This window comes from Gavialis gangeticus, unplaced genomic scaffold (assembly GCF_001723915.1).
Source record: "Gavialis gangeticus isolate Ggan-Ray unplaced genomic scaffold, GavGan_comp1, whole genome shotgun sequence".
NCBI lineage: Eukaryota > Metazoa > Chordata > Crocodylia > Gavialidae > Gavialis > Gavialis gangeticus.
The window spans coordinates 48,697,884-48,723,216 of NW_017728994.1; the positions used below are offsets into that span (position 1 = coordinate 48,697,884).

Here is a 25,333-nt window from a genome sequence, read left to right on the forward strand (position 1 = left end):
AATCTACATTACTTTGAAATGCTTTAGCAGGTAAAACCCTGCTTATGGCTTGTACCATTTGCTAGATGTTTCTGGGCCTGTGAAGGGTACCTATTTCAGTCTGCACATGCAAAGCTGCACATTTTAGCTCAAGGGTCCTTAAAGGCTCTCACTTCAACTCTTCTGGGCTCCCTGAGTGGTAGAAGCTCTGTCTGGAACTGCCTACCTCCAGCTCCAGGTGGGACGCTGTAGTTCGGAGCTAGTTTTGCTTGCAGCCTGGAGGTTAAAGCTCAGCCCCCACTTCCAATGCCGGCACTTACCCTGCAATACTCATCAATGGGCTTCAGTCTTTTCACAGCCACGTCTCGAACATGACTCCTCCGGAACAGGATTTTACCTGAGGAAACACGTAAGAAGAAAGGGTTTAGGAACTTGCAATACTTTATTACAATAGAACAGGGCAGCAATGTTCTGGCACAAAGCCTGGCGTCAGGAAAAAAATAAGCATTTAATTCCTACCAACTTGCCTCTCTGACCTTGGCTCAGCTCTTTAACTGTGCATGTCTGATTCTCCCCACCAAGAAAACAAGGGCAGCAATATCTACCTTACAGGAGTGATGGGAGTCTTAATGTTTGCAAAGGATTTGAGAAACGTTCCGCAGGAACGTCTCATAGGAAAGTGCAAATCGTTTTTCCTAATTACTCTCATACACTTCGGCCCCAGTGTTACCAATGATGCTTTTGCTACAGTCTCCTCAGTCCCACTTACAGGAAACAAACTCCACTACCTGTAGGTAGGGCTGGGTTTTTCACTTTTCAAGAGGGCACTAGTACTGCAGACTACAACTCATATCATTTCCCCTCCTGGGCTAGATTATGGAGTTTCCATGCTCTCCCTGGAGCAGACCACAAGCAAATTATGACCCAGGCATTCCCCCCTCCCTGTAAGTGCAGCACCCATGTGCTGCCCACTCCCTGCTCGCAGCAGCTCTTCACCCCTCCACAGGCGCACTGGCAATGCAGGTAGCCAGAGCAAAAGAATTCAAGGCAGCGCACGACTGAGTCCTTAAAGACCCACGGGAGGCAATCAGTGAAAAGTAAATGAACTGACAAGATTTAGCTGCATCTTCTAGAATGGTGATTCTCAACCAGGGTGCTACAGCACCCTGGGGTGCCTTGAGAGCCTTTCAAAGGTATCACAGGGTGCCACACAACATTAGCACTGTTAGCAAACCTGGGTCACAAGATAAACCTAGAGATACCAAACAGGAAGCTATAGTCTTAAAACAGTCTGCCCCGCTGGGGCCTTTCTGAGCTTTGTTGCAACAGAAGAATTGCTCTGTTATTTTTCTGTAGTCAAAAATGGAGTGAAAACCAAGAGCCGGCATTTTCTGAGTGCCTTGAGTCGAAAAAGGTTGTGAACCACTTTTCTAGAAGCTCAGCCATGGCCCTATACATTATATCGCGTAGGTTTTTTAATCCCTCTTCAAGTAAAAAAAAAAAACAAACCTCTGAACCTTGATGGTTTCAGAGGAAGAAAGTTGTGTGAGCAAGTTCAATCTAAATAAATGGCTGGATTTTGTGTTAAACTGATTAAAACAAACTTTATCAGGATAATCTAGAAACTGAGTTTCCCACAGAAAAGGATGTCATGGAGTTGGTATTTTTTGGCTTGAAAAGATAATATCTTTATATCCTTTTTTGGTGGTTTTCTTCCCCTTCTTCTCTCATGTTGTATTTTTTTTCTAACATATTGAGACAAGAATAAATTACATGTTCTCCTTGTGGTGGAAGATGATGCTGTCTGCCAGCTTTATTTAATACATGAAACTTCGACATAAGGCACAGACCAGCCTTTTGACCAGCTTCTGCTGCAAACTTACTCCCAACTGCACAATGGGAAAATGCAGAACAATGGTCCACAGATCGTGAGAGATGGGAAATGGCGAGGAAGGGGAATCTGATCCAAAACCGGAAGTAGGGGCATGGATCTTGCCCGGCATACAGCATCTGAGAACTCAAACAGCCGGAACAACTGAGAGGAGAGGAACCGAAATATTCTCAGGATCCTCCTACTTTTGATCCACTTCTTCCTAGGCTGCTCCTCTCAAAGGCCTTACAGCTTGGGTACTTTGGTTGCTGCCAAGGAAACAGGGATCTCACCCCCCGCACGCCCACTCCCCGAATCTAAACACACGTGGTTTTCATTCATCTTTGTTTTGTGAAAGCAAAACCTGAAGTTTCATAAGTTTTGTACTGCCACACCTGAGTTACAACATTACAAGGATTGTGCTAAGTCACAACAGTGATGCAACGTGTTATTGCACTTAGGCTCCAAATGGAGTTGGAGGGTCTTTCATGGACCTGTAAGGTAAATTTGTCACTGCTAAACAAGGTAGCAAAAAACCTGCTCTACTGGGCTGGGTCCCCTGGCTTGCTTTCCCTGCTGTGTGAAAATGGCCAATCAAAGCCTCGCTTGGCTTTGGTTTTCCCTTCTGTAAAATGGGATGAACAATACGCATTTGTCGGATTTCTCTCAATCTTTCTAAACACCCATCAAGGTGAAATGCCACATGATTACACCCTCTTTTCATTTTGGGGTAATAGAGAATAAAGTAGCCCCTCTGTCAGTGTTAGAAAAGCACTGATGTGGGCAAGCTTTTCATTTCTTTCAGAGTTTTATACATGTGCTTGAAAGAGTATGCGGAGCTTTGGAAGTGATCTTGCTCGCTGGCTTTCCTGTTTTCAGTCCAAGCCACAAACTGAAAGCCAAACTAGTGACCATATAAAAACATAAAGGAACCAAAGACTTAAACACATTAAAGATCTCTTGTAAATGTAATTCAGCTTCACTAAAAAAGACAGTTTACAGGGAGGCCCAGTCTTCAAAGGAACATAATAAATGAAAGACTCAAAGCACAAGAAACCAAATAAATATATTAAGGAAGGCTATATTAAACACAGAGGGTAAGAAAGACCCCAGGATATGATGAGTCTTAATTCATTCCTTAAATGGTGATGGAAAATGTTGAGTTGATTGTGGTGCTCACATGAAACAAATCCCAGTAGGTGCTAGTGTATTTTTTTTGCTGAGGTTCCCCGTGCAGAATGCGCCAACTGGCAAACACCAGCATCGGGAGTTAGCAAAGTTTGATCTGGGTTTTAAGCCTGGCTCAGCAGATACCCAAAGTATTAGGGCATTAAGACTGGGTCACAGGCACTCTGAACAGGTAGCAGCAGTCCCACGGACACCTACCACGTGCCTTTCGGTGCAGCAGTCACGCCAGGGGTGGGACAATCCCATTGCACAGGGGAGGAGACAGGAGACCCAGCAAACTTGTCCTACTACTGAGACTTGGGGGTGAGAGGCATGAAGGAGACCGGGAACATGGCACCCTAATATCAAAGGCCCTCAGGACCTGTGGGGAAGAGAAGCCCCATTTCTGAGGATACAGAAGGGTGTGGAAAAGGCAGCTTTCCAGGTGCCCCAGTGATTCTGCTTATATACGGTACATACGGTATCCCTGGGAATTGTGCAAGGACACGGGTAACGTGGCATTCCTCCTTCCACCCATATCTTCACACCCAACATCTTGGGTCTCCTCCTCTGGGAACAAGAGGATGATATAATTCTCACAAAGAATCCCAGCCTGATGCCAGGCCTCACCCCAGCACTGCAACAGAAAATAGTGCAAATGGTGCTTCACTTGCCTCCATGAAAAGCTTCTTTTTTTTTTCCCTTTTCCCAATCACTTCTTCATGCCTGAGAGAGAAAACAGAAGTCTGTCTGGGGCTGCTAAGCCATACTACTGTAGCTGCCTTTCCTGATATCTGTGTCAGTGTTAAGGCATCCTCTAAACAAGATCTCCAACTACAGCTCTCACTGCAACTCTTCACCTTCCTCCAACCCTGTAAGATAGTCAGCTCAGTCCCGAATTCCTAGAGTACAGTGTAGCCCTTGACTGAGGCACTCTGGCACTGGGAACTCCTGACATAACCTAGCACATACAACACATGGGAAGCCAAATTGTTATTTAGCTTTTAGCTCAACTGTTTTCTTCTACCCTATTATTTTAAAATAGTTTTGACCACAACTTTTGATAATGGATCTATGGACACTGATTGCTCCATGCCAGGAACTTCTTCATGACAGCACCAAAGAGTAAGGAAGAGACAGGTCCCCTCTGCTACAGAAAGAACATGGGGCAGATTAGTGCTTGCCCCGTATCATGTGTCATCTTTTCACGCTGGCAGAGCCAAACTTCAAAGAACTGTGTATGAAACCTAACATGTAATAAATATGAATCCTATGCAGCTAGAATATTTATGGGTATGTTAAAAATAATGGGATACTTCATGTGATTTATGTCTAAAAAAGACGAGTGCCACAACTCGCTTTAGAAACTACAGCTGCTGCAGTCAAGTCTATCAGCTGCCTCCAACCCCCACCCCCAAATACCTCTGGCTTTTGTTTCTACACACACATGCCCATTACTTCTCTATTGCTCCTGTCTTTCTTTTCCTTCTCTGCCGAGCTGAGAGCTATAATGCCTCTGTAGGTTGCCAAGTGACGTGTTCGATTTAAAGTCCCTGTCCATTCAATACCGTAGGTCAAATTCTCGTCTCCATTACGCTGGTTTCTATAGGATTGCAAGAGCGTAACCAAGACAAGCATTTGGCCCTTGCTTTGTTATAGCATCTCTTTCCTGGCTCTGCAGCCTCCCCCACAGTAACCGACACCCTCTTTGGGGAGACAGCATTTGTATGAAGGAGTTTGCTCTGTGTGTACATCTATATATCTGTTTTCATGATTTTTACACATGGAAAAAACACAGATGTGCAGCTGGGCTTGAGATGCACACTTCCCCTCCACCCCCTCAACCCTTTTAAACCTTGACATTTCCCCTAAATCCCCGCAGGAAAATACATGAGTATCTGACATACAATAACCTTCACAAATGACCATTAGGCAGGGAGAGCATTTGAACGCATGGTGCTATCCATAAGCTGAATCAAGGGAAAGAGTGTAATAAGGGGGCAGTGGAAAAATGACTTTGTGCGTCTCACAGAAGCCTACGTGCAGCTGGCACCAAGATGCATTTTGCTGTCCAGTGTCACATAGCATCATCTGACTTTTCCAGGAGAAATCCTGGCCTCTGTGGCCCATTTCATTGATGGCTTCCTAGAGTCAAAGAGTCCCTACCAGGATCTTGACAGTGACAGCATTTGACAAAGAAAGAGAGGAAACACAGGTGATGCTGTTTCCACTAGCGAAAGGGGTCGAAAGGAAGTAAACACATGCAAAAGAGTCCAAACTGCTGGCTGAGCTCCTTCCCCAGTCCGTGTGAATTATGCCGAGGGTGGCAGAGGGCCCTGGAAGTGGCTGGAGCAGCCAAAAACTGCACGGATGCACTGCCCGTGATCGCAGGGCCAGATCAAGAGGCAACATGCCTAGTCCTTTCTGCCCAGGCACGCAGATCCTGTTTCTAGAGGTGCCGGAGCTAAAATGTCAAAGAAAACCATTGAAAAGCAATAAAGTGTGGGAAGCAGAGTGTGAGTAGATCATGAAATAACACACCACACCAAGAAACCTCCTTCTGTTGGGAGGGACCCAAAGGAACGGTTTCCAGTGGGCAATTAAAACGGAGAGGCTTGGCCAAGTCTTCCAACTGCAGCACTTCTGGGCTGCTCTGATGTCTGACCCCCTTTGATGGTGCAGGTAAGCCCAGCTACACCAGCTCTTGGGCCATCAGCCAAGATGAACGTGCGATGCTCTGGTTTGCAGCTCCTTCCTGACGGGATGGGCCATATGTGCTGACCTGTAGTACAGTCCACATTATCAACAGACCACCGGCACACTGACGTGACCCCCTCTGGACTGGCACACCAGCCTTCTTGCCAGGATGTGCTGGAGTACTACAAAGCATCCGCTCCGTGCCGGCCGATCTCAGCTCTCACAGCATCACAAGCCCCCAGATACGTTCAAGACGACAGAAGCGACTCATCGTACAAGTGATGCTCCGGGGAGTGGGAGGGAAAGGGTGAGGAGAAGCAAGCTGGGCAAGACAGCTCTTAAGGAAAGCTCTTTCCTCTGCTGACTTTTCTCCATCAGAGGCTGAAAACTTATTCATTGAACTGCCCTGACCTGCCTTTGACATTCTCTGATGCTTTCCATTTCCAACACCTTGTAGTCTAACATATGGAAATCACAGGAGTCTAAAGATCAGGCCAGTTAGCATGACCTTTGAAAGTAACAGGAAAAATGCCTTTGGATGTCCTCTTGTACTTGCTGAAAAGACAAGATAGTATCCTTTGTCAGAGGACGTGAGCCTCCTGTTTCCATCCATATGGCCTCTTTGGTGGTTCCCAGCACCCGATACATATTTGCTGTCTTCAGATTTCCGTCTGCTAAGAACAATAAATGAATGTGATCTCTCCAATGTCACTGGGTGATGCAGTTATTAAATGCTGTTAGCTAAATGTAAAGGCTGACTTCCTTTGGGGGATTTCTGAACACATGGCAGCTCTTCACCGCTTCTGCCAATCATGCTGAGCTCTTCCTCTTTTTGCTGTCTCTAAAAACACACCAGGTAGTGTCCTGCTCATCCTGGGACTCAGCCAAGGCCTCCCAATGGGGAGTCCTTCCCCCAGCTTTGGAGGTTCTCAACATGTCCAAGCTATACCTGTTGGAGCCCACACCTTGTCGCCTGAAGGGGACAAATCTATGTAAGCCTCCCCATTGTCCTCAAGACTGCCTGGGAGATTTACCATCGCAACTGAAGTTGGTCTGGCACCCAGAAGTCAGAGACACTACCTCATAGTTAACGGGCCAGTGGCAAAAAGAGCTGACAAAGAGCCTTTGAGCCATGTCCATTGATGGCGATGACCCCTCTGGCAAGGTCACTGAAAGGAGATAGATTTGGTTAGTAGTATCGTGTACCATTGCCAAACGACACTGGAAAAGCATAGCACAATCCTGGCCACATCCCTTGGCAGGATGGGCAGTAGCACTGCTGAAGAGACTCCACCCCGAGTAGGCTGAGAAGAGGAAATATGAAATACAATATTTGCGCTCACACCACAAGAGATCTCAGAGCAGTTCACTAACGTTAGTGAGTAAAGTCCTGCCATAACCTGAAGTGGCTTCACAAGGCTGTGAAACCAGGGAAGAGCAGATCTGGGGGTGGGAGGGAGCGCCCCAGGAATCCAGAGCGGTCCTCACACCCTGGCCCATGCTGTCTGCCTCAAGCAGAAAGAGACGTTTGGCAGATCAACTTTACACTGCCATTCAGTTCGCAACGAAAAAAGCCCCTTCTCTTTTAGCCAGGGTTTGCAGTCTGATCAAAGGCCAGCTCTCCAAGTTTTGCCTTTAATGAGGCAGGGTCGTCCTCTAGGGAAGAGAAAAATTAGGTCATCTGCCTCCGATGCTACAATAAATCCAATTCCACAGTGCGACTGGCAGCAGAGCAGCTCCCCCGAGCAGTCATGGTATTTGGAAGGCGCCAGTCCCAGCATAATTTAAACAAACAAACAACTGGGTGGCAAACATACTGGGCGCCTGTACTCATCCAACCTCAGAAACCAATGGACAGTGAGTTGTTCAGCACACGTTTTGAGCTCCAGGACTGTAATCCCAGGCATTTTATAAAGCAGAGCTCTATGGGGCTTTTTTTCTGCCCCTGCCCCCTCTTCTTTTAAAGGAAAGTGCTGTTCCCAGAGCATCCCTGGCTTCAGTGCAAGCAAGCGACAGAAGGACGAAACGGTTCCACTGCTACTACTACCAGTAAGCCTGGCTGAGATTTCTGAGACAGCCAATTTTGCCCTTAAATTAGGTCTTGTCATGTCAAGAGATCAGCCTGAAATCAGCCCTGATCTCACTCAAACAGGATCATTTTCAGCACGAGGAGGGGCAAATACTTTGGGATATAAAGCTGTCCCTTTCGTGCCCGAGAGGCACGTCCGTTAGGCTTTGAACCTGCGCTCATTAATATCCACCATAAGGTTGCTCTTGATGTGTGTGGGGCACGATCAAGAAGCAAGCGATGTTCTCTGCTCCGGGAAGACATTCCTGTGAACATGGACAGTGCCTTGCCTCCCGCGGGGGGCTCCCAGAGTACAAACAGTGCTACCTAAATCACTGCTGAGGATACTGATGGGGCCACAGGAAACTAGGGACAGGAATCTGGTACATCTGGGCAGAAGTAAGTGCATGGATTGGAGCTGGGATGGAGCTTGGCACGACAGAGGGAGAACGTGCAGAGCCGACCTCCATCTATGGGGCAGGTCTGTGAAAGGTCCCCACCATCCCCTACCCATGCTCTTCTATTAGTCTTGTTCTGCTGAGATACCAAGGGGCCGTGAGAATGCTAACTGGATGATCCGCTATGCCACACTGCAAACACACTTACACTATTTGGGTAGCAGGATATGTAATGAGAGATGACAACCAGGACCTAAAAACCAGGCCGAATCACATTAAATGCATGGCATATCCACTATAGTACAGTGCAACCTAAAGATGTGATAGGTGTTGTCTGGGCCGATAAGCATGTTCTGTTCCTGCCTACACCCCATGAGTACAGGATCCCTCCCAAACTCATGCTGATAAAGCCTTTCTGCCACAACCCACATGTATGGTTCTCAATCCTACAAGTGCACGATGAAGAAACAAGCAATGATTAAATAATACAGACTCTGGGCCAAAGGAAATCCTTTATGACCTACTTTTTCCCTACACTCTAACACAACAGGTTCACCCGGAGGGAAAGCATTGCATCTGTTCCCAGTTCTGATATACAGTTTTTCAGTTGCCCAATAATCCCAAAGGGCTCTGTTTTAGGGTGCCCATCTTGAAATGATCAGTGGGTTTGAGCACCCACAGCCCTGACTGAACCCAGTGGAGACAGTGGGTACATAGCACCTCTGAAAGCTTGGACATTCATGACTGATGTGCTCAGATTTACTGGCCACTCTGGAAACTGTCCACTTCAACCTCTCTGTAAAATGGGCATAATAAAGCGAACTGGCCTGTGGAAAGCATTTGAGCCCCATAGAAGGAAAGCACCATAAACGGTCTTGATTTCCTCATCAGTAAAATGGGCATAACAATGTGGACTGGCCTGTGAAGAGCACTGTGAGCCCCACAGAAAGAAAGCTCTGAAAAGGTAAGTACTAGCCCTATAGAAATCCTACTCTTCAGATATTGGGCTCATCTCATCTTCAGAAACGCTGGTCTTTGTAGCAGCCACTGATATCCTCTCCCTCCCTGGGTGTCCTGGGTGCTGCATGGACTATGAAAGTTTGCCTCCTCTGACAGCCACTTTTTGCCATAATTAACAAAGTGCCTGGGTCAGAACAAAAACCCCTGCAGTGAAACATCACTGTCACACTTCGGCAGCCTTTCCAAGCCAAAAAACAAAAAGCTTCATTCAGGGATAACTGCTCAGGCCTATTAGTCACCCCTTGAAAGGAAAAGTGCCTTGAGCAGAGGTGACAAGGGGACTCAGCCCATGGACGCTTTTGTCTTCCTTTCATGATTATCATGTCCTTTTCGCATGCCAGGGAGAAAAAATGACTGGAAACAGATGCAGCGTTGTTACATTTTGTTAAATGAGTGGTGCTGATGCAAGTGTTGTAAAAGAAACTAGATATTGCTAAAATATTCCAGTAAAAAAATCCCATCATGATGAACAGCAGGAAAAACCAAAATTATCAATACAAGTTCAAAATAGCCCTTTAAGACCCTGATTAATTGCACGTGGAGCTGTGAACTGGGCTGGCAAACTGGACAGGCTGCCAACAAAATGCACACCCACACAAGCCGGTCCTTCTCTCCCAGCATCACCACACAGGAATGGCAGTGCCCCAAATACCGTCCGTCCTTGTACCCTGGCCTGCTCTGCTATGCGGGGCTGGCCAAGCTTTAGAGAAGTCCTAACACCAGACACCTCACATAACCCTCAGGGGTGGTCGCGGCTGGAGACATGCGGTCTCCAAGTAGAGGCCCAATAGTGGACGGCAGCCATCCCCTCCACTTCCAACTGGAGAAATCCCTCTGGAAGACAGGGTCTCAGCCTCCTCCATGCAGTCCGTCGTTACAGCTCAAGAAAATGCTTGCTTGACACTATTACACTAAGGTGGGAGACAGGTTTTACTCAGTCCAATTTACTGTGAGACTGAAGACTGACGGGATTATTTGTAAAGGTCCAAAAACCTTGATGAAATTGTCATCCAAAGGAAGCCCCAACCCAAGCTTATTGTTCGTGTCAATCATACCACAAACAGCCAGAAGTGCTGTTAGTATAATTATCTCCTTACTGCTATTTTGGGAGACCTCGCTGGGCTCCAATATAGCTTTCAGTAATAGGATCTCTTATTCCATAATTTATGAGCCTGTGTCTTGAACAATTTTTCACTTGTGAAATTAATCACAGTCTCCCAGTTGGGTGAAAAAAGATCCCCTTGCCATTGGAACTGGATTTGCTATGGTCAATTAGACGTGCTAGTCTTCATCACTCCTTGTCATAAGCTGGCATGCGGAGTGGCTGGGCAAAATCTGCCACAGTGCTTCGAAGAGCGAGATGTATTTCCCTGGCTGATGTTGCCCACACACTGCACCCAATCCTGCCCACTACGAAATCAAGGAGAGAAAGGCTACCGATTCCAGGGGTAGGATTAGGCCTCAACGCTGCACTCCTGCAGATGGCCTGTAGCATATATATGTTTTGCAGAATGTGGCCCCTGATATGCAAAGCAAAAAGGATACACAAGAGGATCAGTTATATGTTCAGCAGAGCACAGTGAGCCAACCTATGCCTGCAGTTAAGCCTATAAATGCCGCTGAATTCAGGGAGCCTGAAGAAGTGTCCATTCACGCATAATTGTTTTATTGATCATAATTGCTGTCTGTATTCTGGTAGTAGGTCAAGAAGTCAATTAAGGTAAGGCTCCATTGTGGCAGGAACCCATAGACAATACAACCTGTCCTAAAGAGTTTACAAATGGAAAGCCAAGAGTGTCAGACAAGGAAGTACAGGCAAACACCACAAAGAACCTGTTGACAGCATGGACTTCACAAATCCCCAGCAGATCTGAGCCCACCTCCACAGTACTTATCGACACAACAGCACCACAGGGTTATTATCCCATTATGCAAATGGAGCACTGAGGCACAGGGAAGCTTGCCCGCAGTCACGAGGACCACCGTCCGAGACAGCGCAGGGGATCGAGTGGAAGTCTCTCAAGTGCCCGGGTATTGCCCTAGCCATTAGGCCACACTCCTGCTGCATGTCCAAAGAGACTGCAGTCACAAGGATCAGATTATGAACATCCCCAGGGTTGGAGCTGGCCTGTTCAAGAGTTTAGATTTAGCCCAGGGATGGGCAACCTACAGTCCACAGGCCAGATCTGGCCCCTAGTGTCTTTGGATCCAGGCCGTGGAGCCCCAGCTTTGGTAGCTTTTGGTAGAGGGAGGCTCTGCCCACACCGCAACGCAGTTGGGTGGCACAGGCTCCAGCGGAGAGGGCTTCTACCAGCAGGTCCTAGGAGCTGCCTTCTTGGAACCCGAGCTGGGTCTTCCGGCCCCCCACCAGAAAACGCTGCCAACTCCTGGTTAAGCTATTTGCAAAAGTCTGATCCAGTTTCAGATTGCACCTCCCCTTTTTCACCTCCAAGATGAGGAAATGCTCAGATCAGAGGTTTTGGTTCTGCTGAAGCACACGACAAATCTATTCTGTTCAGAAAGCCGTTGTCCATTCCCAGTGCAGTCTGGAAAAAGGGCAGGGAAAAGGCTCAGGGAGGGAGGAAAACAAGCTGGAAAATCTCACTTCACCCCACATCAAAGATAAATAAGGTGTTTCCGAATGGCCGGAGGTAGCTGCACTGAAGCTGAAGAGGCCAGTGTCCCGTGTGCCCCTTAACTTTGCAGCGAGAAGTACAACACGAGGTCGCTCAGTGTTTCTTTAAGGTCCGCAAAGACTCAAGGAAAACAGACTCATTTCTGGAACCAGTAACAAGGATTTCTCCAGCTGTCGCCTGACTGGAAAATCTGATTGCCACCCCCCACCCCAAGCCAAGCACCCAAAGGAACGGAGTAACATTCATTAGTCACTGGCTTTATTATTTAAGACTGTCAGCTTCTGGGCAATATTTAGACTACAAGGATATTCTGGGGCATGGGACTTGTAGGCTGTGTCTATATTTATATTTCAGTGGAATTTCGTTTTGCCCCACATGCTATTTTTCCATGTCACTCTGCAAAAAAATTAACATAGCAATTTTTTTTCCCAGGGCAGCAACAAAAGTGGGTCCCTGCTCTGGGTCAGAGCATTCATTACAACAGGGGAAGGGGAAGGGCTTTCTCGAAATGATGAGTTGACAGGCACAGGGTGCGGGGGGAAAGGAAAAGGCACCATCACCGCCCCTTTGCTCACTCAGTCATAAAGACATGTTGCAAGAGATGGGTTTGTTGCATCACCGGGGCACCTGGAAGAGTACAGCTACCCAGCAGAAATAATCCCTCAGCCAACTTGATAGGGCAGGCTAAGACTCTGGACCATCTCACCAACCTGCCATGCAGTTGTTCATCAGATCATAATCGTACAGATTCTTGCAACAAGATCCCTAGGGGCTCTCTCTATATCTTTTTTCTTTTTTTGTTTTAAGGAAACAAAAAAGGGAGGAGAAGGGAAGAAAAAGCAAAAGACACGGGGGTTTTTTTTGCATATGTCATCTACAGTCCTGTGACCTCTACAGTCTTTAGACTGGTCTCTGAATATACAGGCAAGCACTTAGGGAACCAATGGGGTTATAAGAAGTGCACTGGCACAACGCAGAAACCAGCTTGGTGTCATCCAGGAGTCCCAAGGGTGGCATTCACATCCTGAAGGGAGTTCCCATATTTGCTCGATACAACATGTTCCATAATATAATGTACACCTTGTTTTTGAAAGGCAGGAGGAAGAAAAAAAGATCTTCCTTTGTAGTAAGAAACCGAGTAGCAGCAGCGAGGGAGCTGGGCCTGATCACTGTTTTGATTGCTGCAGACTTCACTTGGGTTTCAGGCACTAAGTGGCAGAACTGACGCTTTCCATGTTTCTCACATGTAAGACGCGCTCCAATTTCCAATGGCTGATTTTGGGGGGAAAGATGTGTGTTATATGCAAAAAAAAAAAATATGGTAGCTTGCACTTCCCATTCAGGTGTTGCTGAAATGTCATAGGGGTGTCTGACCCTCTGAACCATGAGTTTTCTTCAAGTTTCTTCTCTTTGGCACCAACAATTCATAATGGCAGCTCCTGAGATTTCATCCTCACGGTGCCTAATTCTTCAAACCTGGAACCTTGGACGTGGAATTTAACCTGAATCTGGATTTGAATCCAGAACACCTCCTCTTCTAGTTTGCTTCCTCGTTATTATGCACGAAGACTAAAATCTCATTTTGTGCCAGTACATTCTGCATGTTTTTACCCTGAGGGGGCTGTGAATTAATCTTTTCACAGGTATTACTTCTGTGGTTCGGCAACTTCTTTGATTCCTCTTTCGCTGACATTGTGGTAATTTCAAAAGCTTTAAATGATGGCCTTTATTAATTGAAGTTCATGTGCCAAGAGGCTGCAACAGGCGCATTTCAGACATTAAAACTGAATGCAATTAAATATTCATAGTGGAGAAAGGAGGTGATGGCAACAGCTTTTCCAAAAAATACCCACAAGGAAGAGAGCCTCATTAATCCCAGCTATTTCTGAGGTCCTGCAGAATGATCTACTTGTAAACCAGGAGGGCACCACGCTCCCAATCACTGACTCTTGAGATGGCTAAAATGCCTTGAAGGAGCTCGTTGGGTCAGCTCCGTGTCAGCTCAGAGGGTTTTGGGGTCAGGATATTCTCTGGAGGGAAAGCGCATGACAGTAGAAGCTGTCTGGGATCTTTAAAAACCTCTGGGACCAGCTCTCCCAACAAGCAGGAAATCCCTTCCTTGGAGACTTATGTACATCCCAGTGCCACACGGACCACAGGGTGCGACAGCCTCAGAGTGATCCTGGCACTTGGGTGAATGCAGAGTAATTTGGCATAGACGGCAAAACAGTGGCATAAAGAGAGCAATGTCATTGCTGCTGCTGGATCAGTCAGGAGGGGGCCTGAGTAGGAGGAGGAGGCGGCACTGACCTTGCCTTGTTCATACTTGAGCATCAATTCGGTCGCTCAGCTGGATTCGGCACTTCTGAATCTAAGGACCGTTCTGCTTCCCCGCACCAGACCATCACGGCGTCTCCCATATCTGCCAGAGCCTCAGGAGCCCCCAGATGAACACCCGCACCCTCCATAAATAGCTTCAAGGCCTACAGTTTGGTCCCAGAGCTTCAGCTGAAGCAAACTAACTGGTCCTTGCTCCCTCTGAGACGACATCACTGGGATTTCTTTGGTGAAAGGAGAGCTGCGAAATCCACTCCCCCACTCACCAGACTCTCTCCTACCTCATAGCTTTGGGCATCACATCCACAGTAATCCCAGATTCAGCAGCCGCTGCATTAGGAACCGCACCCCCCTGTACAAAGAAATCGAAGCACCTGAACATTGTACTTGAAGCCTGCGGTAATTAAACGGTAGAAGCTCAAGCTTCAATACACTAACTCAGAAAGAGAAAAAAAACAGTCACTGACTCCCCACCTCCGAAGGGGTAATTCCCTGAACTGGGTTAATTAATACTGGCTAAGCGACAGGTTTCTAGTCTCACACCTTTGACCAGAAACAAAAAATCACTTGGCGATTACTCCGGAGATGCACTGGAGGGGCAAAAACACAGGCAGGAATTTTGCAAATGCTTTAATGAAGTGGGCCCTTTTCCAGTGAAACAAAAGCAGGTTGGCATGGCAGAAGAAAGCCTCTCTTACTCCGTTGCATACGGAGCACGTGCTCTCGAGGGAGTCTTTGTGATCACACAGTGTGAAGAGGTAAGTAGAAACCACCACACAAAGGGCTGGACTGGTTTCAAGAGGATACACGTGCCGGGGGTGATACGTTTAGCAGCTGACAACACAGAGAAACAGCACATTTCTTTACAAAAGAAGGAACCCTAGAAAAAGTCTAGCAGATGACACATGCAATTAATCTCCAGTGAAATAAATTAAGGTTGACTTGATAAGGAAGACTAAGATGGAAATATTTCTCATTCCTGCTTCTGCAAAATACCTGATAACCAGCGATTCCTGGCACCAAATGACAGATACCTATCCCTGGCCCAGCATGGTTCACTCTATACAGACCCTGCTGCGGTACAATTTTAGTGACTCACAATCTTTATTTACTCTCATGACATCCTGGGGAGGTGGGAGAAGCAGGTGAGTTCCCCCATGGGGAACTAAGGCAGGACGAGATTAAGTGACTTGCTCAGGGCCACAAAGGATGCCTGTGGCAGAGCAGAAAACTCCAGCAGGGCATCCTGCGCCTGAGGCTGGTGTTGCCTGTTTGCACCCTTTCTAGGATGCCCATGTCAACTGCCAATGGCACAGAGGCAAAGGAGACGTGCTAACCTACGTCCACTGACAGACCCGCAGGATGAGTTAGCATTGACTGTTTTACTTTCCAGACCAGAGAAGAGAAAAAACAAAACCGTGCCAACCAAAACAGGCATCTGTCTAATGGAAACCATAAGCAAGTTTTACATGGGTTCTTGCATTTTAACTTTTTTTTAATTGCTTGTCCAAAATAAAATCAAAAGGAGATTTTATTGTAAAATTATTCCCCTTGGGGGTAGCTTTGAAAACAGGCATCTGTCTAATGGAAACCATAAGCAAGTTTTACATGGGTTATTGCATTTTAACTTTTTTTTTAATTGCTTGTCCAAAATAAAATCAGAAGATTTTATTGTAAAATTATACCCCTTGGGGGTAGCTTTAGACAATCTTTTGGCAGCTCAGGAGATGGGCTTTGTGCGAAAACACCTGAGGGTGTGAGTTAAAAAGCACTTGGCTTTCCTTTGGCTGCTTGCTCTGAATTCAAGGCTGAATCCCTAATGGGAAGAAAGGCTATGGCAAAAGGCTAAGTCCCACCCGGAGCTTTGATGGCAATGGGCACTTAAAAAGCAAGGTACCAATGAGCACTATGGTGCCTCAAGTGCCGGGGAGGTGGTTTCTCCCATCTAGAAAGCTAGCGTGGCCTTCACCAGTTTATTCAATGACACCAGGGCAGTGATGGTGGCAACTCTACTGGACAGATGCGAGGCTCGGACAGCAGGCGGAAAGCACATCCAGCAGCTGAAGAGATGGCAGATTCTTGCCCATCTTCCTGCAGGCTAGTGGAGGGACCAAGCAATGCTCACTGAGGTTTTGCAGTGCGCACGGGCATTAAAGCATTGTGTGGGAAGGCTCAGCCGTGCAGGGCTTGACGAGCACAGATGGGGGATGTGGCAAGGCCGAGGCAGCTGCTGTACAAGCATGGCAAAAGAAGCAGGGCTCCCATGAGAAAGCAACCTCCCTGCTGATGCTGCGAGTCCAGCCTGGTGCATCTGACCAGTAATGACAAGCCAACCAACCCGACAGCATGAAGGCCAAGGGAATGGCAGCTCAGTTGGGTTCACAGCTGGGCCACACAATCAAGATGATAACCAATAAAAGCACATGTGCAAATCAAAGACCCATGGTCACTCGCACACAAGCTGGATTTCACCTTGTGATTCCTTTGGGCCCAATCCCTTTCTCCTGCTCCTGGGCAGAAGTGAGGAGTAAGACTGGAGAATCACACTGCAGCGAGAAGATACTCAACCTCAGTGGCTTCAGTGAGATGATTCATGCTCCAAAGTGTTTTCAGGAGTAGGGCCCGAGGAGAATAACAGCAGCCTCTTTCCTGCAGGGATCTGACTGGGATTTGAAACATCTAACAATAAAACACCAGGCATGGTCCGGGCAGAGCGAAGCCCGAAGTGCTCCATGTACCAGGAATTTAGGCCTGGCAGCTGCAGAGTCAGAGAATTGAAAGCACCACAAATACTAACTTCTCACCCAGACGCATCCACGGGAGCTTTTAGTGAGGGCACCACTGAGTATAACTGAGATCACAGAACAGCCCTAAAATAAGGCAACTGGTTGACAAAATCTAAAGGAAATTGCAATTCAATTGTATTATCTAGACAGATTCAACTGCATAATACAAATCAACTAAGTGTGGTTAAGTTGTACTGACAAATACTAAGTGTATCCCCTTCCATACTGTTAGCAATCTAATTCAAGTCATATTAAGGATACAGCATTATTTCAATCAAATATTAATCTCAGGAGGAAAAAAAGGAGGCAATTTATTTTCTCATCCGAACAAAGGAATTGAAGTTGTTGCTAACTCAAACATGTTTGCAATTTGAAAAGGACCAGTCAAAAACTCATTAACCTGTGTTATAAACTCTGGTTATTAAAAAGTGAAAAAGGAAAAAAAAATCTCATTTACTTTTCATTATTTCTGGGGTTCCTTTGCTTTTGCTCGTTGCACTTCCTTCAGCTCAGACAATGAAATCAGACAGGAAAGTCCTGTGCACTTGTGCGAGGTCGAGTCATTTTCATTTGTAGGTGCAAATGCACTAGCACAATGCTGCAATATTTGCACTGCAAACTTTTCAGGGAAACATGTTTTTGTGTAACTATAACTATTCTATTTCTATTAGAAATCACAGAAATGCTTCAATTGATACTAGTCTGATAAAAAGTGGTTTTTACCAAACAATTTTCACACTGCACTGAGCCCGATCATATTACTTTAAAATATTTTATTTCAAATGAAAGAGGCTTTCATTTATAGGCTCTGCAAAAACTTTCCCTGCATCCAAGAGACCTGGGCATATTTGCACTAACCTGCTTTCCTTGTCTTCTTAGCCTTGGCTTCTCTCCAAGAGAAAAGGTGTCACTGACCACCGCTGGGAATTACATTTCCAATAGCTGAACTAACCCACTACATAAAAATCCCTTGTATTTATTCACCAAGGGATGCTTCAGTTAGCATTTCTTAGGGAATGGACTAGAGCCAATTCGCCCTGGATGGAAAGAAAAGAAAAAACCCCTCATGTACCTCTGTTGCCACATGAAGAACTGGCAGACTTCTAAGCTCTATCTCTTTCACCCTTTCAGCTTTTATACATGTTTCAGTGGGAAAACCAAATCTGTCCAGACACCAGTGGAAAGTTATTCCTTTTTTTAATCCATAGGTTAAGCCTGACAGTATATATAGGTCCACAAATCTCTGACCCTTCATGCTGCCAGGCCAGCTGCAGCCCGCGACGCTGCAGAGCCACAGTTTAGACAGTGCCACTCTGGGTACAAACCCAGACAAATTGGAGCGGAGCTAAATGCACTACAGTGCTCCCTCCACCCACTGAGTACACACAGGAGGGACTTCAGCACAGCCCAAAAGTTTAGATGCTGTGTCAAATGTACACAGCATCTGCAGGGCACTACACCCCAGACATCAGAGCTGAGGGGGGCCAAGGAGACGACAACAGAGCATCTTTTATAGACCGAGTGCTTCAATTCGCCCTCTCTTGGGCAGAGATGGAAAAATTAACGATTTTTCTAGGGGAGGGAAGAAGAAAAAGGAGACAAGAAGAAACGAGGCTGAATCATTCCATGGCTGAATGAAATCCCGCAGCGACCGAGGGTCTCCCTGGACTGCAGCTAGTCAACTCCCTACTTAAACTAAACGCGGTTCACACTGGTTGGCATTTTGCAGGCTCGGCAGTCTGGGGGCAAGGCAATGGCTGCTGTTCGTGGCCACTGGTAGCCCCAGATGCCTCAAGCAGCCTCTGTGCTCCGCTGCTTGAGAGAGTTGTGGGCAGGGCTGTGGGATCAGCCAGAAAAGAAACTTCAGCAGCGTGGTTTTATTGAAGCTAACATAGCAGGGAGCTAGGAAAGAGCAACCGGGTTAGGAACACACTGAGCACCCAGAGTCCACCCCCATTCCCAATGACGAACACCCCCTCCCCAAATAAACGCTGCATCGCAACAGGGGCTGCCTTCCAGTCGTGCACTAATCCCTAGGTTAGTCCCAGGCAGGGAGCAACCCAGCCCACAGGAGAAGCACAGCTGGTCAGCACATCAGCTCGACACCGGGGAGCGATGCCTTGAGAGCGTTCTTGCTGCTTCTCTGTGCTAAAACCGGAAGGATACTAAAGATTGGCATCGGACCCTGCACAAGGATGACGTGCAATTTGATTTTGGAAAACCCTCACCGAGCTGGGGAGGAAGAATGAATGACACCTTCTTCCCTTTAACCAGACACCTCTTGCTGGGGAAGGACTCCCTTTCCATTTTACTATCAGACCAGGGAGCCTCACCCTGCTCTACCAAACCTGACCGCTCTGAGCTAACCCCGGAAAAGTGGAGGAGGTTGTGACACTGGACAAATGTACATATTTATGTAGCCGGGGCCTTCCTTCCCCTCCCCACCCCGTCCTGCTTTTTTCCACCCCCCGTTTACTTAAAATGTCATAGATCAGCTGTTTTCATAATTGTTCAGGAAATGAGTTCCCTGCTAGCTGGCAGCTTAACACTCTTGCACTACGTCTCGCTGTGACTGCGCCATTCTCTCCCCTCCAAAGCTTGCGGCCCACCCAACTCCTTCCCCCACCCCACCCACCCGGCAGCCTGCATCCTGTGAGGTTTGAATCGACTGGACGGGAAGTCATAAAGGGCTGAACCTGAGGTGGGTCAGTGAGCGATAGGGTGCAAGGGGACACTTCCAAGCCCTTCCGGCAGGACTGACTGAGGAGTCTCTTGTTGTACAACCCTCCACCGAGCAGGTCCTGGGAAGAGACGTCTAACATACTCTCTAGGCAGCTACAGAGTGCGGCGTCCAAACCAGAACAACACGCCTTCCTGTGAGTGGAGATTATGCTCAGGAAATTCAAATGTCTCAGCTACTCACCTATATTGTGGCATCTCCCATGTTCTCAGGGAAAAAAAAAATCATAGAAAATGAAGGTTGGACGGGACCTCAGGAGGTCACATCTAGTCCAGCCCCCTGCTCAGAGCAGGACCAGCCCCATCTACACCATCCCAGCCCAGGCTTTGTCGAGTTGGGCCTTCAAAATCTCCAAGGATGGAAACTCCAACACCTCTGTGGGTAACTTGCTCTAGTGCTTCACCACCCTCCTAGTGACAAAGTTTTGCCTAATATCCAACCTCAACTTCCCTTGCTGCAACTAGAGACCATTGCTCCTTGCTCTGTCATCTGCCATCTTGCCCCAATTTAAGCACGTGAATATGCAAACAAAACAGCTACTTCAATCCCAAGTGAGAGTGGGTGGAAAACACTGTTCAACATGGAAGTCTAGACTCAGCGTCTCTCAAGCAGACTCCTCCATAACCCACTGCCCCACGCAGCATGCATGTCAAGGGAGCAGTGCCCAGAATAAACCTGCAGTGTTGCAAAGGTGGCCGGGCACTCAGCAGAGCCAAAGGCTTCTTGAAATGAGATGTTCATCCATGGGTCACCATATCATGGATGGTGGGGAAAAGGGAGTCTATGGGAGAGAGCTGAACCCAGAGAAGAAGAAAAGCAAACACATGTATGGAAGCCCACCTCCTTCCCAGTCAGAGGGTTTCCCGCACACATGGATGGGCTGGCCTCACACCACCCATTTCAGATTATAGACTCCCAGAGTTCTTTTTAAAAAGTAATTATAGTCAGAGATGGGCACGCTCATCTGGTCCGGCTGCCAGAGGAAATGCTGAGCCTGCTGCTGCTACTGCTCAAAGTACTTCTCAAGCCTATAATCTTGATAGCCTGCTGCCTTTGAACACAGGAATCCAAATGCAACTCCGTTTCCAAGTAAAAAGCCAAGCCATCCAGACAGCAAGAGCAAACTGAAACTCTCTCCCTTTTCTACCCTGCGTCTCGTTTCTTTGGAAGCATTAAGAAAGTCTGTATTAGCTCATGTTAAAAACAATAAAAACAGGCGTTCATATTGTGCGTTTTCCCTCGACACCGTGGCTCGACAATCCCAGAACTTTGTGATCCTGGAGCCCAACATCACAATGAGACATATCCTGTTCAGCATGTGCAGATTTCTCCCCAACTGTGGTTTTGTTTGAACAGACACCGGATCTCAGCCTCGGAGCAGGTGCAAACCCATGGAAAGCATGCTATAGCTCGTTGTCCTGCCAGTAAAGCTGTTGTGGTTGCTCTTGGACTTCAAATGCCACTCTCCGTCACATTGAAAGAAAATGTCAAATTTCTAGGAAAGTCTGTATTAGGGAAAAGATTTAGAGCTATTTTGCCTCAGGTCCACGGCATGTGGCCCCTGGATAGTATCCTGGCTGCAAGTGGTGGTGCAGTGCACACAACCATATCCTTCTCCTCAAAATGGAAGCTAAATAGATAGGGCTCCATAAAACTGTCCCCCTTGGCTATTAATGAGAAACCCATTCTCTTCTCACGGTTGATGATCAGTGAATTTAAACTGTGTCATGAAAAAGGGGATTAGAAAAAATGATAGGTTCTGAAAGTCAGGCCCGAGGGAAATGTCAGGAAGGGATGCGAATCACATCCAGTGTCTGCAGCAAGGACTGATATGGAAAGTTAGGGACGGATCCTCAGCTCGTGGAAATCAGCGGAGCCCCCTTGATTTGATGGAGCTGTACTGGTGTAGCCCAGGGGAAACAGAGAGTGTCCTATGGCTTCTCCTCTTGTGAATCAGCTTCTCAGTCCAAGTCTCTGGAAAGCTGAATGACACTTCTGAAGCAAAACTGGTAGGAAAAGCAGAATGCTTTCCTCCCTTGCTCCATTATTTTTATATGGTGGTAATCAGATCACATGCTGCTGAGATCCAAGCTTCTGCCTCAGCAAGGAACGAGCAGTCTGAAAGCTATTTTTGCAAATCCCTCCAGAAGTTGCCTATGGCCATCATATGACCCTCCGATGCACGATAACTTTGTCTTCCAACTATGCAGGACTTGAGACCTAAAAATACCACCCCTCAGTCTGGAGTGAGTGAATTCCTTTTTTTTTCCTCTGCCCTTTCTCCCAGATCAGCAGTTGTACAGTCTGCTTCGCTATATAATGGCCATTTCCTCCCAGCAGCCCTTGCTTTCTCTTCAAGCTCAGAATGGGCAGGAAATTCATTCACTCTCATTATAGGAGACAGAAGATGACTTTTACACAATAGCTTTCTTAAGAAGGCAGAAAGCTCTACTGTCGCCAACAACAGGCACTTCTTAACTCCGTTCGCCAGAAGCAGAACACCACTTCCCATCATTAGATTATAAGGAAACTAGAGGCTGAAAGTGCCAAATTCCTCTTAGGCCCTTCTAATACACATATTAAAAAATTTGCCATAATTAGTATTAAAACTAAGCTTCAGCAAGGATGCTAACCAGGCAAATACAACTTGGTTTTCTATAAAGCTGTTTCTCTAGCTGGTGTCGGGGAAGTTGTATATAAGTGTTAAAGGGATACTAGTTGGGGTGTTTTAGTCCCAAATTTGCAACATGGAACTATAGCCAGGAGAATTAGGAAGAAAATTAGGCTAAGCCAAGCTATTACCACAGTAAGTGGAATGGTGCTAGCAGAGAGAGAGGAGAGAAAGAGAAAGAAAGAGGAAGAAAGAAAAACGAAAGAGAGAAGAAAGAAAGAAAGAGAGAGAATGAGAGAGAGAAAGAGATCTTTCAGTTCCCCCAGTAGTCTGGGATGTTATTCCTAGCAGAGACCAGGACATTCATTTCTGCTGAAGTGTCATCCCCACGGCGTCTTTTGAGGAGAAGCCAGGCCCCTGGGAGACGACAGCTCCATGTGTGCTCTGTGCTCACTCCCCTGGACCTGGGGCAGCCACAAGTCTGGCAGGAACCTGCGGGCACCTCGTCTCAGTGAGGTGTGAAGAAGGAATGAAGGAAACAGCCCTGAGCCATTGCAAAAGACTTGACTTCAGCAACGTGTGCAAACCTACCAAAGAGCAGGTTCTAAACCCAGCGAATTCACAGCCAAATGCCAGTACCTGCAGCCCACAGGAACCAGCGATCCCCTCTGCTCCGTCCTGCGGGGTACATTCCTGTCCCCCCTCTCCCGGCACAAGCATAACCTCTGGAGCTGTCTGAGCACAGCGCTGCCTTGCCTCTCACCCCACACCCAAGCTAAAGGTTTGTAGCACATGACAGTAAACAGCAGGGAGCAAAAGGCTGGAAACAAAACACGTATATCCACCTGGGATGCAGTTCATTGGCAGGAGAGCTACTTTTCTGCTGCAGCATGCGAGGGAGCGACTGAAGCCAAGGCAAGGGAGGTCCTGGAAAATGGCTCTGAACAACTGAACTGCTCGAAATGGGGAGCGCACCCCGCCCAGTGTCAGCATTGCCAGGCCCAGGTATGTGGGTGGTGCCCTATGCCAAACCCATTTCTTACGGCAGTCACTCCTTTCTCTGCCCTCCCAGGCTGCAGCTGTCTGAATCATGCTGAGCTGTCCTAAGAGGCAGCCTGGTTACTAAACAGCACGTTGGGTGCACTGCCCTCAGCAAAGCTGAGCAAGGGAGAGGACAAGAAAAGAATAAGGCTGGGATTTCTAAATGGAGCTTAGGGGAATTGGAAGCCTGGCTCACACTCAAAGTCAATAGGAGTTGGGAACCTTGCTTATTTTCTTCTCCATGGTTATTCCCATGTAGGCACTGGGAACATCTTCAAACCTGCAGGAGAACTTTCAATCCATTCAGTGAGAGATACCTGGGTTTCCTGCCCTGCAGAATGCCCCAGACCAGCGTACAGGATGCCTGAAGGTCTGGTCTGGCATATTCTTCACACGGTCTATCCCTCTCTTCTACAATACCAGCCTGGCACTTGGTGTTGGGAAGGTCTGCGAACATCCCGGGGGTCTAAATTTCCCCATACAGGGCCCCCTCCCTTCTACAACCCCATGGCATCTCCTCCTCTCTGCAAACTCCTCCTAACAGTGGGCACACATGCCAGGAGTCCTACTCCTGCTCCAGCTCCCGTGCTGCTTAGCATGAGCACAGGACTTCCCTGCCACCTGGACCCTGACGTAAGGTCACCCCAAACCCAAGCCATCTCATATTGCCTGGGATTTCAGTGCTGTCAGCAAGTGGGAAGGCCTGACGGCACCTTCCAGTTTGGCTGTGGGTGTTGTTACCTTTGCTCCACAAGCCAAGATCCAAATCCTCAGACAGACCAGACATGGAAATGGCCCAACTGGGAGCTGAACCCAGTTAGCAAACAGGACGGAGGGGAGAACCCTCAAGGTCTCGCACCAGGGAACTGATGTGCTTCAAAAATGAAGGGCACCCGAGAAGCAGTCACCAAGCACAGTGGAGCAGCAGCTGTGAATCCCTGTGAAAGGGCTGGGAGCTAAGAAGCAAGTACACACGTTCACATCTAGCCAGACTGCTTGTTTTCTTGGCTGGAGAGAGAGTCAAATTCTGTCCTCACCTAGACCTGCCATTCCTGGTGATTTCATACAGATTGCCTGGGCATAAAAGAGCAAAAAGGGAATGGGAGGGAAAGGGACAGGAGGGCAAAATGCCTTTTTGACACAGAATATATCCCCAAAATGTGGCACTGAGTTAATGAGCATCTTGGCTTGCTCACCTGGTTCAGCCTGTGCTGACCCCTCATGGCTCCCTGTGACAGGGAAGGTGGGAGGGAGTCAGCTTCTCAACAGCAGGGGACAAAACCTGGCAACTGAACCACCCCAGCCCCCAGGACTGTGTTTTCTTTTCCACTAGGTGACAAGGAGGGAAGGGGTGGAGGGGAAGATGTGAGTGGTGGAAAGGGAAGGATGGAGAGGCCACCTCCCTTCTGGCAGGGCTTGAACAAACCACCCCTCTAGTATCTCTAAAGAGCTCAGGTGCTGCACAGGAGGGCCTGCTGAAAAGCAGGCTGGAGAGGCTTTTTGCACAAATTAGTGCTTGATAGGGCACGTCCTGACCTGCCATCAGGGTTCAGATATTGCACACCCCCAAAAGGCAAGGGGTGGAGCCCACCTCTTATCACAGCCTGGTGCACAAAGGGCCAACGCAGTTTGGGGTGTGCTCAGACGACCTCCCGGGATCCTACCAGGCAGCATCCCTTCTCGAGGTGGACCCTGTGAAACGTGCATGAGCTCAGGGAGGAAGCATTTGCCCACTCTGGCTCTCAGCCTTTGCCTCTGTATGTACTGCGAGCACAAACGGTAACCACACCACACACCTCACCTTGGGGTCAGCTGCTCTAAGTGTTCAGACCTTTCAGGACCCTACGGTGCAGTCTCATACCATTTCCATTCACCGCTGTCCTGTACAGACACATGACAGACCCCCCTTTCCAGCTGCTCTTTGGCTGGTTGTATTTCTGGAGCTCAGTGTTTAAAGTCTGTTAATTGGGCCACAACGTGTCT

At 47.6% G+C, this 25,333-nt stretch overlaps 1 protein-coding gene across 2 annotated transcripts in view; it reads right to left on the reverse strand.

The window, feature by feature from the left end:
• SH3PXD2A (SH3 and PX domains 2A) overlaps positions 1-25,333 on the reverse strand; it is a 331,374-nt gene that overhangs the window by 194,897 nt on the left and 111,144 nt on the right. For both annotated transcript variants that reach the window (XM_019502762.1, XM_019502761.1), the window contains exon 4: positions 300-376. In XM_019502762.1, coding sequence (XP_019358307.1) covers positions 300-376 — 77 coding nt within the window. The remainder of the gene's footprint in view (positions 1-299; positions 377-25,333) is intronic.